At 29.9% G+C, this 15424-nt stretch overlaps 2 protein-coding genes across 6 annotated transcripts in view; both read right to left on the bottom strand.

Annotated features, from left to right (window-relative positions):
- The window catches only part of LOC107438548 (uncharacterized), a 149642-nt gene that overhangs the window by 106318 nt on the left and 27900 nt on the right, over nt 1-15424 (bottom strand). The gene's annotated exons all lie outside the window — the stretch shown is intronic.
- On the bottom strand, nt 10922-12271 carry LOC139427032 (uncharacterized). Its single transcript, XM_087157446.1, has 2 exons — nt 11165-12271; nt 10922-11116 (listed from the first exon to the last, which is right to left on the bottom strand). The coding sequence occupies exon 1, from the start codon at nt 12095-12097 to the stop codon at nt 11234-11236; it is 864 nt and encodes a 287-aa protein (XP_087013572.1). The 5' UTR covers nt 12098-12271; the 3' UTR covers nt 10922-11116; nt 11165-11233.

A 15424-nucleotide genomic window follows, 5' to 3' on the forward strand; every position in this document is an offset into this window, starting at 1 on the left:
TTAATTCATAAATTTTCCATGAGCATAATTCTGCCTTGCAATTGAAAAAAAACCACGTTAGTTCTCCACAATAATTATTTATTTTCTTATATCTGACTTGTTAAATATTTTCCTTCTATAGCTAATGCTATAAACGCTGAAATAAAATTTCAAAAAATTGATAAAACAACATCTTTTTTGGCATTAAGAAGCTTAGGATACTAAAGTGCCAAATCTATAAAAATCTTAATTTTGAATTTTTGTCGGATTTTTTTATTGCATAACAGAAAAGTGAACATGTTCCCTTCTGCCTTCAGAAATCCTCGTAATGTATTAAAAAATTCTTTCTTAAATTCACGGGTCTAGGATTTAGCCACGTGTAATAAACCTACAGTTATTTGACTGAAAAATATCTTAAATAAGACATTTGTTTATACAAAACTCACTTTAAAATTATCTCATTTCAAACCTACTTTAACAATAATGATAATGAAATTATAGCATTCATAAAATAACATGTTCAGGGTATTTTTGATAACGTTTTCATAAAATAATTCCAACTCTCACTATTAGATATCTACTTTTGATATACTATATGACAAACTTACCAATACTTCTTCGTCTTCCATATTCTAAAAAATTCAACTCAAAGAGAAAATGGCGTTTCGAATGCTTCAATTTTTCCAATTCTTGTTGAAAAGTTGAAGTGTTTTTTTTTTAAGAATCGCACGTTTGGTCACTCGATACTTTTCACATTTTTTTTAAAAGAAAACAGAAATATAGTTTCAAATTACTCATTTCTATCCAAAAACTTATGCAACACTATTTAAATTCTGACATATTATTCTTTATCATTTTTTACCAGCTAATATCGTCTGCCTTTTTTTTTTACATTTAATTTATTGAATTTTAAAAACATAATTCTATGAGGTTATTCATCATAGAAAGCGGAGAAATGACATATAAGGGTCTTTAAATCATTCTATTGAATGAATACCACGATGATAGCTGTTTATGTATTCAACAATGCATTAAAGTCAACGTTATTTGCAAAAAAACAGCTTCTAATCTCGCGAAATTCCAAATTATCCTTGTCTTTTCATAACTCATTTTTTCTCCCTGTAAAAGTTTGTGTTGATTAATATATTCCGAAAAAATTTTAGGTTCCTCCATTTCAATGCTGCATTAAAATTTTTCTTCTTTTTATTATTATTATTATTTATTTTTTTAGAGAAGCAAAGGACAATGAATATGAAAGACAGATGCGACATCTACCGTGGAATTTATGAATCTTTCCGAAGTGATGTATTTGGCTCATAAAATACCTTTAAACAAAGAGAAAATGCCCAAAAGCAGGCGAAAGTGTATAATATGCTAATTGGTCTTTTCCATTCGCCGGATTTCACTATTTTATTTTATTTCGGAAATATGTAGACGTGTGCGGCGCACTTTTTGTGAGAGGTGGCAAATGTGCTTTGTATCAACTGTTACGCATATTATTTATTTTACATCATGTGCTATTTACTTCGGGATTTTTGCCTGCTCTTTTCGGTGCATTTTGAAGTTTTACTGCTAGAATCGCTAAAACAATAAAATGTCTTAAAATATAGCCAGTTAATTAAATTTTGCTTGTTGCAACAAAACCTATATTGCATAATGCATTTTTAATCCTACTATATAAGACTGAAAAGAATATTTTATTATCAATATCCGCAACGGACGTCTAATCAATATAGTGGATACTATGCACGATATGCAGCTCTTAATAATCACCTCAGTAACTTAGGAATGTTGAACTTAACTAAAAAAAATAAATAAATAAATAAGATTGCTACGTAGACAAGTATTGAGATGAGCTTTCATGGAGACTAACATGAACCCCATATTTGTGTTAAATATTGTGTTGAAAGATAAACTGCGTAAACCTACTGTTAGCGCTAGATCATATTATCATTTACATTTTCTGAAAAATTAAACGATAGTACGGTTTAGTGCAAACAGAGTAGTTTTGCGTATATTTTATATTACTAGGGGGGCTCCGCCCCCTGCTCGCTACCGCTCGCCAACCCCCGAGAATTGCTACGCAATTCTTTTTTGTTTGCTTCGCAAACAAATTTTAATACATTTATATAAGGATATAAATGCGCGGCAGAGCATAAGTACGACTGTACGATTCTCCCAAATACTGATTTTCATCTATTTCTCGAAGACGATTAGCTGCCCTACTTCGATTTTCTCTTTGGCGGGCATTAGTAAGCTCTCGATTATTTTGTCGATTTATTCTTCGACGCTCTTGTTCATTTTGACGAAACGTGGGATCCAATCTCCGCTGTCTGCGATATTCTCGATCGCGATCTGTCCTGTCAGACATTATACTGAAATTCCAAATGATTGAAATGAGTTGAATAAATAAATGTGATTTAAAATTTAACCATTTTAAGGTAAGCAAGCCTCAGTAAGCTTTATAATAGCAAACAACAAAAATGTAAACATTAAAAGATATCAATCACTGGATAGGCATAAGAATGATAAGATAAGATGAGATGTAATCAGCAAAAACCCACTCAAAGTAAATCAACAAAAAGCTTTGACGCGAATGCGTTCTCTTTTCTGATTGGCTTAAAACTGCATCCTCGCTTGGATTGGCTACTTCTTTCATACTGTCACGTGATACCTTAGATTTCATTGGCTGGTGCGACACCATCATTGGATTTTTATATATAGTTAGACATCTGAGAAACAATGTGAGGTCTGAAATTTTTAAAATATGGTAACATTTATCACGTTTCAGGTTCTATGGCACACCAAAAAAGCTCGGTAATCTTTACCGAAGCGCTTAGAAAATGATTTTGGTTAAATTAACTACAAAATATCATTTTATAATATGTGATAAAATTTGGTAAATATGGTAATATTATCATACCTTGGGGCACAGCATAAAAACCATTTACTTTTCAGTTTAGTATTTTTTACTAAATGTGTGAAGATAATACTATGAGTTTTGATAATACTATAATTAATAACTATGATTTTGAAAACCAGAATTTTCGGTAAACCGTTACCATAAAAACGAAAAAAAAAAACACCAAATGAATGGTTTAAGCATCGTATATTTTGATTTTATTAACCAGAATTATGATTTTTTTTTTTACCCGAAAAAGCATTACCATACATTACCGTAATTATACCAGAATTCTTTTCTTCATGAATATCGAACATTTTGGACCTTATTATCATGCATATTAATTCTTCTTGAATTTGTTTATTTATGTAGTTTAATATGGTTCGATCTGAATGAAAACATGGCTCAATTAAACATCTATTTGCAGCAAATATTATTATTCAATGTATCTATACTGTGGTTTATTGGGGTATTGATTTACTGAGTGTGTTTAGCGTGATTTACAAATGTAATGATGTATAAATTACTCCAAACTCATAATTCACTCATCATCATTAGTTCAACGTATTCCGCAATGTTCATAGTTGTTAATTGGATACCTGCAAGTGATGTCATGATAGATAAATCGTGGCATTTGTCGATTCAGAAGCCAATCAGGTTTGAAACACACGCGTGACGTACCCTACAGTCAGCCAATTAAATCTGATTTAAATCACATGGTTAGGCATAATCAATTTACTTCTTCTCGAGTTGCAGGAGCCTAATTACTCACTGTACAAATGTTAATATAAGTGTACAACCGAGTCTACCAATGCTAAATATCTGAAAAACAATTATTACTACTAAAAAGAAAATAAACATATGTATAGGTATTGTGTGTGGCTCATGCTAATGCAGTAGAAGGACATACTTATTGAATCAAGAAATCAGAACAGTTTGACTCAATAACTTTTACCCTCAATGCGAAGAAAACATTTTATTGCACCTGCTTTTTTTGTAACGAACGACTACTTCGAAAACGTGACCAACTATTTCGAAAACAAAGATTCGTTTCTATATCTTTCGTCACTTCAATCACGAATTCCATTTCTATTTTAAAGACTAGAGACATAATAATTCCAAAAGAGTGTGCCTGTTAAGATTCCATTTGTTATCTGTTTCTAATGATATTTTTCATAACAAGAGCTATTGGGAAAGCAAAAGTCATACTTCTTGCTCAAAACGAGAACTTTAAATAATTATTGAATGAAAATTAGCTTTCGTCCACAATGCGGTTGTTATAATCCAAGGCAAATCTAATAACTCTCTAAAAATAGTATGCGAATTTAGCACCCAATAAGTAAGTTGAGAAGTAAGATCCTTCTGCTGTAATGAACTTCTGTACTCAGCAGTATAAGTTTTTGAACTTTTAAAGTTCCCTTTGGCGGGATACTCTTTAATTCTAAATTCGAGTTCTTTATTTTTTTACCTTTATTTTTGCTTTACAGTTTTAAACCTTGTTTTTTTCGATTCAATTTTTGGTTACAGAGTTTCCCCCCCACCCCATTTAATCATTTGCTATATGCTTACCCTTAAAAAATCTTGTTTTGGTCTCTTTCTTTTTCTCCGGGAATAAAAAATTTCATACTTCGAGAGTTTGAAATAAATATTGAATGAAAATTAACTTTTGTCCATAGTGCTGTAATTATTATCCAAGGCTGATATAATAGCTCACTAAAAATATGTAAATTCGGCATCCATTTAATAATTTTTAAAGTAACATCTATTGGTTGCAATGAAAATTTCTTGAAAGAACTTTTGAAGTCCTCTTTTGGATTACTCTTTAATTCCAAAGTTGAGAAAGTTGCTTCCACAACCCTAAACCTTGTTTTTTTAATGAAGTTTTTAGTTATCAAGGTTTTTATTTCATAAACTTTATCGGTTAAAAAATCTCCATATGCTTACTCTACTTATCTCTAACATACTTTTTCTTGTTTCCTAAACGAAAAAATTTGCTAAAAGTAAAATAACTTGCTTCTTGAAACCTTTTTAATATCCTCTCAGGCATGCTCTTTAATTCTGACATCAAAGTTTTTTTTCAATGTTCTCGACAACTTTAAAAGTTATTTCTTAATAAAATGTTTCGGTTTTGGAGGTTAAAAAATGAATTAATACCCTTATGCTTACTCTACTTATAAATTTTTAACAGACTTTTTCTTGTTTCCTAAACGAAAAAATTTGCTAAAAGTAAAATAACTTGCTTCTTGAAACCTTTTTAATATTCTCTTAGGCATGCTCTTCAATTCTGACATCGAGTTTCTTTTTTAATGCCCTCGACAACTTTAAACATTGATTCTCAAAATATTATTGCCTCTTATCGTATCATTCGCCATTCTTTTCAGACACTAGCAGCTTTTTTTTCTGTTTCCGATATTAAAGAAAAAATTCTTGAAAGCGTCGAAGAAAATTTTTGGTTTTAATTGATAAAGCTGTCAAGCAAAAAAAAAAAAAAAAAAAAAAAAAAAAAAAAAAAAAAAAAGAAAGAAGGAAAGAATTAAATCAGTCATTGAGTAGTACCTTGTATTTCACCTTCTGATCCCTGAAATTAGTTAAGTACCATTAAGTACACTCTCTGAAAATTAGTTAAACTTTAAGCTGCTTCATTAAAATATGCTTTCTTATTACGGCGTTAAACTGAAACGTATTACCTCTTAAGTTGATTTCTAGAATCTTATAATCTAATTTAAGGATTAAGTTTGAAGATACTATTTTTCAATTTTGTAACTGAATTAAAGTTAAAACAAATTGCAACTATCAAATTAAATCAAATTGGAACTTTGTTGTTTAACACGTGTCAAATGTTCTAACACAGTCGAAGTTTCCAATCCCGAATTAATTCATTTGTAAAAATCTTCTTAGAAAAGCAATTGAATTTATTTAAATAAACTAATGCAGTGCAAAATGATAATATAGGTATTTTAATTAAATAAGTAATGCAATAGCCTTGTATTTGCCTTTCTTTCCCAAGTTCTATGCCATTTATTTATTTAATTACGATTGTATGATTGAATTAAATATAAAACTAGATCATTTTACATACATCTTTTCCAACTACAAATTGTGCTACCTATTCCTTATATACACACATATATATACACCGAAGAGCCATTACATTATGACCACCCTCCATCTATAACAATGGGCTCGCCCAGGTTTTCATGGTTTCTCGCCCAGGAACAATGTTTTCATGGGGCACATTAGGACCCATAATCCTCATAGAACAATCCCTGACGTCTGTAAGCTACTTGAACATAGTTGCAGACCAGGTTCACCCATTCATGGCAACAGTTTTTCCTGCGGGGGATGGTGTTTACCAACAGGATAATGCACCATGTCATAGGGGTCGAATCGTCGAGGAACATTCCAGTGACTTTCAAGTCAAGTCTTGGCCCCCAAATTCACCTGACCTTAATTCAATAGAGCATTTGTGGTTCTACTTGGAAAACCAAATTCGTGCTGTCACGCTACCCCCTCGCAATGTGAGGGAATTGCAGGACCAGTTGGTGAGCGCTTGGTACTAGATACCTCAGACTACCTATCAGCACCTTGTGGAATCAATGCCACGGCGAGTGCTAGCAGTTTTGAGGGTTAAAGGGGGTCCTACATGTTATTAGCAGGGTGGTCATAATGTAATGGCTCTTCGGTATATATATATATATATATATATATATATATATATATATATATATATATATATATATATATATATATATATATATATATATATATATCTAATGATTTTTTAGTAAATTAGTATTGAGAGCAACATGATTGAAGAGTCCAGTTGTGCATAATCTTCTTTTATTAAGTTGCGATGGTGAAATAGCAGTTTAACCCCTCTCCAAAGCGGGAGAGGGGGAACAGATATCCCGTCTAAGCTGACGGATTTTATATTAGCAAGATAAACAACAAAAAAGCCACGCAAAAATTAGCGCTCTGCATTTTATAGGATGATTAAACAGTGTGAAGAGGTCCCAGTCATATGCTTTTTCTGTACTCTTACGCCTCATCAAATTATTTATTACTCAAAGCAAATCGTTTAATCTTTCCTTATATGGAAGTGAAAGATCTTAAAATAACTTCTCTTTTGAAGTATTAATCTAATTATTATTCATTGGCATGTTTTTAGCCTTGAAGTCCCAAAATAGAATTTCTACCCTTATCCTTTACTAAAGATATTTAATAAAAAGGAATGAAGTTTTAATGCTTTTATTAATACAAAAGTATTTAATTTTTGTATTACATCCCCCCCAAAAAAAAATTTTGGTAAGCCCAAAAAAAACTTTAGAATACTATGAATACATAAACTTAATGTTGATATGACTGTCCTCTTTCCTACTATAAATAACCTTTTTCCAATATGTGAAAAAAATTATTTACAGCAACAACAATAAAAACATAATAATACAATTTATCTATTTAGTGAACTAAACAGAAAGAAAAATTTAAACATTTAATATAACTATTCTAAAAAACTTTTCAAAATTTTTCACACAAAAATATACAAAATTTTTATGCAAAACGACCTGGACAACAAGTGTCATTTATTCAGAATTTAAGATTCTGTATGGTTAAAATAAAAAATATTCACAATTTTTATGTGAAAGAGATGGACAACTAAGTGTCATTTAATCAGAATTTAAGATTCTGTATGGTTAATGGGGTTTTTTACTTGATGAAATTCTGTATTCTCCGTTAAAATGGAAGAAAACAGAATTTCATGAAGCACTGTGTAATTGAGAGATCCATACTGGATAAAACAAAAATAGTTTAGAAAGTTTTTTCTCAGTGTTGAGAAAGAAAAAAAAAAGTTCAAGTTACTTCTCCCTCACTCCTAACTGATGCTGAGGTAAACATCTCCACACAACGCGATTCGGATCTCTCAAAAAAAATAGGGATTACTTCTTCCCTTGAAGAAAGTAAAAAATTTTCTGTTGGCGACTATTCATGATTTAATTTTAACATTTGTGGGTTGTGATATTTCCTAAGCTTTGAAACATGTACTATTTCAAAATTTTGTTTGCTTAAATTATTCTTTTTATTTATTTTGTAATTAACTTCTGAAATTTTTTGAAGAATTTTATACGGTCCACTGAAAGGAGGTGACAACTTCCTCGTATTAGGATAAGTAAATTCTTCAAACAGAACTAATTCATCATTTTTAAAGTCTATATCTAAAAATCTAGAATCATAATAAATTTTATTTCTTTCATGATATTCTCTAGTTCTTTGAATTGCTATTTTCTTAGCTTCTTCAACAGGTGGATAGACTTTTTCATTTAAGGGATTTTCGTAGGGGAGTCTACCATGCATGAGGTATGCAGGTGGAAACTTTGTTACAGAATGGGGAGTTAAGTTATAAGTATTAACTATATCTTTTAACAAAACAGGCCAGGGAGTTTTAGTAGGTTTTTCATTAATTTTACATTTTAAACGGGTAATTATTGTTTGACCAAGGCGTTCAACCTTGCCATTAGACTGCGGATGATGTGCAGTTGTCAATAATTGTTGAATTTTATTATGTTTCAAAAACTTTTTAAAATGAGAAGAAGTAAAAGCAGCGTTTCGATCACTCAACAAGGATTTAGGAATTTGATTTTGAAAAATTTGATGCAAAAAATTTTTATAAGTTTCTGAGCTAATGGATTTTGATGCAAAAGCCCACATGTAGCGTGTAAGGTGGTCAATAATTAAAGTTAAATATTTTTTTGTTGAATTATAGTAATTCAATCCACCAACACTATCTATTGCTAGTAAGTCAAAAGACTGATTAACAGGGGGTAAGGATTGTAATAATCCAAATCTTTTCTGTCGCGGTTTTTTATTTAATTGGCACGTATGGCAATGTTTACAAAATTTTGTTATATCTGAAGTTATGTTGTTCCAATAAAAAACAGGGGTTATTAAGTTAATCATTTTCTGAACTCCTGGATGATTAAACTTATCATGAGCATTTTGCAGAAGTCTTAATCTTAACGAAAATGGAACAACTATTTTAGTAAAATTTTTCTTACGTACACACAAAACATTATTGATATCAATAAATTTACCTTGTAAGTTATCTTTCCTTTGAGCTTCCACTATTTCACTCAAGTTCAATAAATGTGAAACATGAACATTATTATTTTTACTATTACTTTGGACAATTGAATGTGTTGCATCTCTCGACAGCCAATCTGCTTCAAAATTAGCAGAGCCTTTTGTGTATTTAATATCATATTCATACATACTTAACAATAATGACCATCTAAATAATCTTCCTTTTAAATTTTTAACATTTCTTAGCCAAACTAAAGCAGCATGGTCTGTATGTATGGTGAATTTTTGTCCAAAAAGGTAATGATGGAATTTATTTAAAGAATCTACAATAGCAAGACATTCAAGTTCTGTAATTGCATAGTTTTTTTCATAGTCCCTTAATGAACGAGAATGAAAAGCTACAGGATGCAATACACCACATTCATCTGTCTGTTTTAGCACACATCCAATTCCAACTAATGATGCATCAACAAAAAGATGACATTCATGATTAGGGTTAAAAATTTTCAAAATTGGTTTACAAATAATAGCATTTTTTAAAAGTTCAAAAGATTGTTGACATTTTTCTGACCACACCCATTTTACATCTTTCTTTAACAAGTTATTTAAAGGATGTCGAATACTCGCATAATTATCAATAAATTTATTGTAAACATTTATTGATCCGAGAAATCTTTGTAATGATTTTACATTTTTAGGGGGCACTAATTTTTTAATCACTTCGATATTATGGTTATCGGGTGATACAATTCCATTTTTAATTTCATATCCTAAAAATTCTATTTGTTTTTGCAAAAATGAACATTTTGAAAGTTTTAATTTTAAGTTTTCCTGTTTACAAATATCAAAAATCTTTTTAAGATGGGTTAAATGTTCATCATAAGAATTAGAAAATATAATGATATCATCAAAGTAGTTTGTAGCAAATTTAATTTTATGTTTATTTAAAATTCTACGAACTGTACGTTGAAAAATGCTCGGGGCATTCTTCCAGCCAAAAGGTAATCTTAAGTATTCAAATAGACCATTGTGAGTAGCGAATGCTAATTTCTCAGTGTCATCAGGATGAATACGAACATGATGATATCCCTGTGATAAATCTATTTTAGAATAATAACTACTATTAGACAATTTTTCTATTAAAGTTTGTATTAAAGGTAGCGGTTCAGAGTCTGTTTTTGTAATTTGATTTAGTTTTCTATAGTCGATACATAAACGACTCTTTTTATTTTCATCTTTTTTAAAAACTAAAGTTACTGGGGCAGCATAAGGGGATGAACTTTCTTTTATAATGTTATTTTTTAACAATTCCTCTATTTGTAAATCAATTTCTTGTTGTTGTTTTGGGGATGTTTTGTACGGCCTTAGAGATATAGATAAATCTGAGGTTAACCTGACTCTTTGCGGTTCCATTCGAATTTCTCCTACGTCGTGTTTATGTTTTGCAAAAATATCATCAAAACTTTCTAAAATTTCTTTTAAGTCCACATTTTCTATTTTGCTTTCATTTTTTATTTTTTCGTCGATATTAACCTGATAATGTGTGCACCCATTACCTAGATCTATCTTCGAATCATTTGAAATTTTTGGACATTTTTTCTTTTTCCTATTTGTCCTTTTCCTTTTATTTTTGTTACCCTTTACATTATTTTTTTCAATGTTTACTTTTACTGAAACATCTTCAACTTTTATTTTTTCAACATTTTTACCCTTAACATTTTGAGAATTGTGCTGTCTAATGTGCAAAGATAAGTTGTCACTGTTAAAATTAGCAGAGGTGATCAATCTCTTACCAAATTGAGTAACAACTGGCCCGACACAATCAATAAACAAACAAAACTCTTTGCAAGCCTGCAACCCAAGTAAAGCATATGGTAAATCAGTATCAATTACAAAAAACTTAACTGACTTAACAATTTTGCCTAATTTAAGGGGAAACTCACAAATTTTGTTAAGTGTTAGTTGTCCTTTCGTTTGGGTAACCTTTAATTCCTTACATTTTTTAATAGGAATATTCAATTTTAACACCAAATCTTTTGGTATTACATTTAATGTTGACCCGGTATCAACATTCAATAATATCTCTTTTACTTTTTCATTTTTATTTTGTTTTGGACGTCCCTTTACGTATTCATTTTTCACTTTATATCCATTTAGGTATTCATTTTTAACTATATATCCATTTTCCACTTTATATCCATTGAGGTACCTATTTTCTACTATATATCCATTTTCGTACTCATTTTCAACTATATATCCGGATATTAGTAATTGCTATTGATTACTTGTCATATTTTGAACGTTCACATCAACCACATTACTAGGGTTGTTTACACACGTGGAGCCCATGTGAAATTGATTCAAAAGTCCTTTCTTTGAGCAATATTTACATTGATTCAATGGGTTCTCCTGTGTAGTATGATGTATTTTGGGTTTTGTCACATTCGGGGTTACATTTTTATTTTTAGGACAAGCCGGGGCTTTATGTCCTGGTGTATTACACTTAAAGCACTTAATGTCATATTTCGGGTTTTCTAACTTCCTAACATATGGTCCCTTATTAGATTGAAATTTATTTTTATCTAAGTCACTTTTAATTTTTTCATAAAGTTTAAGTTTTTGTTTAAATTCAAAAAGATTACTGGCTCCATAAAGAACTGTTTTATTATTTGTTTGGTCTGGTATTCCTTGAATTATATAAGTGATTAGAGCTAAGTCATCAATATCACTTTGAGTAGCTATTTCTCTCATTTTTAGGAAATATTCTTGAAGAGTTTCATTATACCTTTGTTTTCTTTTTTGCAACATTGCATGTACCTCTGCACTATTGCAACTAAGTCCAAATTCTTCAAGCAAAAGATTTTTTAGTTTTTCATACGAATTTAACTGAGTTTCACTTCTAATTAAAGTTAATGCGTTACCTTTCATGCATCTTTTTGCAAATAAAAACTTTTGCATATCAGACAATTTAAATAAATTAGCATGAGTTTCAAAATTTTCAAACCAAGAATTTATGTTATCATAGCGATTTCCATTAAACATAGGGGTAACTGCTTCAATATCTGAAAAACTAACTACTAATTTTGTTTCATTTTCCCTATTTATATTATTACTAGAATTTTGACTATCGGACACCATATCTTCATCAACACTAATTTTTGTACATATAGAATTTAAATTAACTTGTGTAAATTGATTTACACAAGTTTTAGTTGGTAAATGTGGTTCAAAATCAGTTTGAGTGTGTTTACTCTCAAACTGAGTAGTTTCCTCCTCATCTTCGGAGGGATTTTCCTTTACGATCGAATTTTTTTAAGTGATTAAAATCACATAAACAATTTAAAATATGCTTGGCAATTTCCTCCTTATTTCCTTCACTGGAAATATTTAGAATGTCTGAAATTTTGATTAAATCCGAAAAATTAAAAGTACCACAAATTTCTTTCAGTTTGGTTGCAAATTCATTAGTGTTAGCTTCAAAAGAAAATTCTGAAAAATTAAGAATTTTGTTACGGTTTAATCTAGACAAATCATTTGGAAACAAAAGTTTAAATAATAACTTAATTTTGTTTGCCTTCGTTACTTTAATTGACGTTTGAACCACATCTATTTCTTTTAAAAACATTTTAAAAGCAGTATAAATGCACTATATCATAATAATTAAACTATATATCATAAAAATAAAAAAAAACAATATAAACACAAGAATGCACTTCATATTATTATGAAGGAGAAAGGGAAAAAAAAAATGCAGATATGCACGGGATTTATCTTTGTAATAAAAAAAAATAAGCACTTTTATTACACTTCGAAGGAGGGAAAAAAAAAAATCTTTTTCCTATAAAGGAATTTTCCATAGGAGCAAAAGCTCCTCTAATTTTTCGAATAAAAAACGCGCACATATAACAAACGCGCACATTTTTCTTTTCTTCTTTTTTTTTTTTATTTTTTATTTATTTTTTTTTCTCACAACATCTTGATTAGGACTTTCGCACACTTGATTAGGACTTTTTAAAACACTAATCGCACACTTCATTGTTTCTGAGGGCACTAACAGGCATTGTAAACACAAACGTTTTCATGGCTGTCACAGTCTCAGGCAAAATCGAACGATCTGTCTCCAAGCTAAGCATTCTGGTACCGTAAATTCACCGATGAAGCAATTTTTCTCCCGGGTGGGTGAGGAATCCTTCTCGACGAGGTAGCGGTCACGTTAGGCCAAGTCCCACGAGATAGTATTGCACAAAAATTTTCTTTCAAGGGGTTTCCTGCACAAAGCAAACATCCTGCGAGGCTTCTAATGATTTTTTAGTAAATTAGTATTGAGAGCAACATGATTGAAGAGTCCAGTTGTGCATAATCTTCTTTTATTAAGTTGCGATGGTGAAATAGCAGTTTAACCCCTCTCCAAAGCGGGAGAGGGGGAACAGATATCCCGTCTAAGCTGACGGATTTTATATTAGCAAGATAAACAACAAAAAAGCCACGCAAAAATTAGCGCTCTGCATTTTATAGGATGATTAAACAGTGTGAAGAGGTCCCAGTCATATGCTTTTTCTGTATTCTTACGCCTCATCAAATTATTTATTACTCAAAGCAAATCGTTTAATCTTTCCTTATATGGAAGTGAAAGATCTTAAAATAACTTCTCTTTTGAAGTATTAATCTAATTATTATTCATTGGCATGTTTTTAGCCTTGAAGTCCCAAAATAGAATTTCTACCCTTATCCTTTACTAAAGATATTTAATAAAAAGGAATGAAGTTTTAATGCTTTTATTAATACAAAAGTATTTAATTTTTGTATTACATATATATATATATATATATATATATATATATATATATATATATATATATATATATATATATATATATATATATATATATATATATATATATATATATATATATATATATATATATATATATATATATATATAGTCGTGAGAAATTTTTACCATACTAGATACATTTTTTTAAATGATCTTTTTTGCTGAAAATGAAAAAGATTTTTTATCTTTTATGAAATGTAATATGAAATTTATAATATTAATAAAAATGTTAATATCAGGAAACTAATAACAAAGAAATGATACATATTTCAATAAACGACAGCAACCCTAGTATAATTATGTAATAAAATGGTAACAATACCAAGTTGCTAACAATATTGAAAAAAAAGGCGGGTGAGGAGAAGATGGGCGTGAACCAATCTTTCAGAAATGCAGCAATATAAGTGCAAAGACCTTCCTTCTCCTACCTACAAGGCTGATAGCTGTTTATAAGGCTAATTCAAGAGCAATAAAATATTCACCTTAGAGATTCAATTACAATGCATAATAGCACAAAAAGATAAAAGAATCTCATAATTCATTTTTATGATCAATTGTTGATTAGAGGCTTTTTTTTTCATAAGCTTCTTTTTTTGTTTATTTCTGGAATTTTTTAAAAGATTAGAAGGTTTTAACTTTTGCATGGTTTTGTAAAATACAGTAATATTATAACCGAGTTATATTATGCCAGAGTAATATGGAATCAATAAGATCTTTCTAAAGAATATGAATTTTATAAACATTAACTTAACTTCTTCCTTGTATTCGATTTTTAACTGACTTATTAAAATTATTTCATGTTTCAATTCAATTGCAGAGTTTTAGTAAAATATTACCGTTGAATACTTTACGGTTAAATAATCAAAGTTTCAACAAGTGTCGCGTTTGGATTTACTAGGGATATATTTAGATTGCATCTAATAGTCCAAGAGGCGACGTCATAGAATGTTTGAAATTTAAATAATATCTTTATTTAAATTTCAAACTATGGCTATTCAATAGCTAAATTTAATTTTTCCATTTGTTTTGATTTCTTATTTTATACTCATAAAGAAAGTATGAAAAATAATTTGAAGGTAATTTTTTGTGGCATTGCATAGTAAATCGACACAGATTTTTTCGTGAAATTGTTTAATATACAGGATAACAAGCAGTCAGTGAAAAAAAAACTTTTTTCTTACAAAAAATTGCGTGGTAACTAAAATAAAATAAGGCGTATGAAGAGAAATTTTGTGTAGCTAACGAGTGTACAATACAATGGTGTGTACATTCGTACAAAATTCGAACTCTAGCTCGAATAAATTTTTTTAAATAGAAAACACGACTGCGCAACTTGAAGACAACAGCTCTAAAGAAAATACAAATCATTGAGCGGCTTATGAAAACGAAAGTTTTAAACTTAATTCTTAAATTCCTGACCTCCATTACTTTTCCTACTTTTACCTGAAATTGGAACACATCCCTCGCAAACTGGTGCCAAACTTTCCAAATTGTTTCATAGTTCCTAACATCGAACGCGTGGCCGATTCGTTAACTCGTGATGGCAGAGAGAGACTTCGCTTCAATGAGTACGATAGTTCTTCTTTACAGTTTAATTCGTTTGAAGAAATTGTTCTTTAACTTTAGTCACG

This window comes from Parasteatoda tepidariorum, chromosome 2 (assembly GCF_982258835.1).
Source record: "Parasteatoda tepidariorum strain Cologne lab strain chromosome 2, Ptep-v5.0, whole genome shotgun sequence".
Classification (NCBI taxonomy): Eukaryota; Metazoa; Arthropoda; class Arachnida; order Araneae; family Theridiidae; genus Parasteatoda; species Parasteatoda tepidariorum.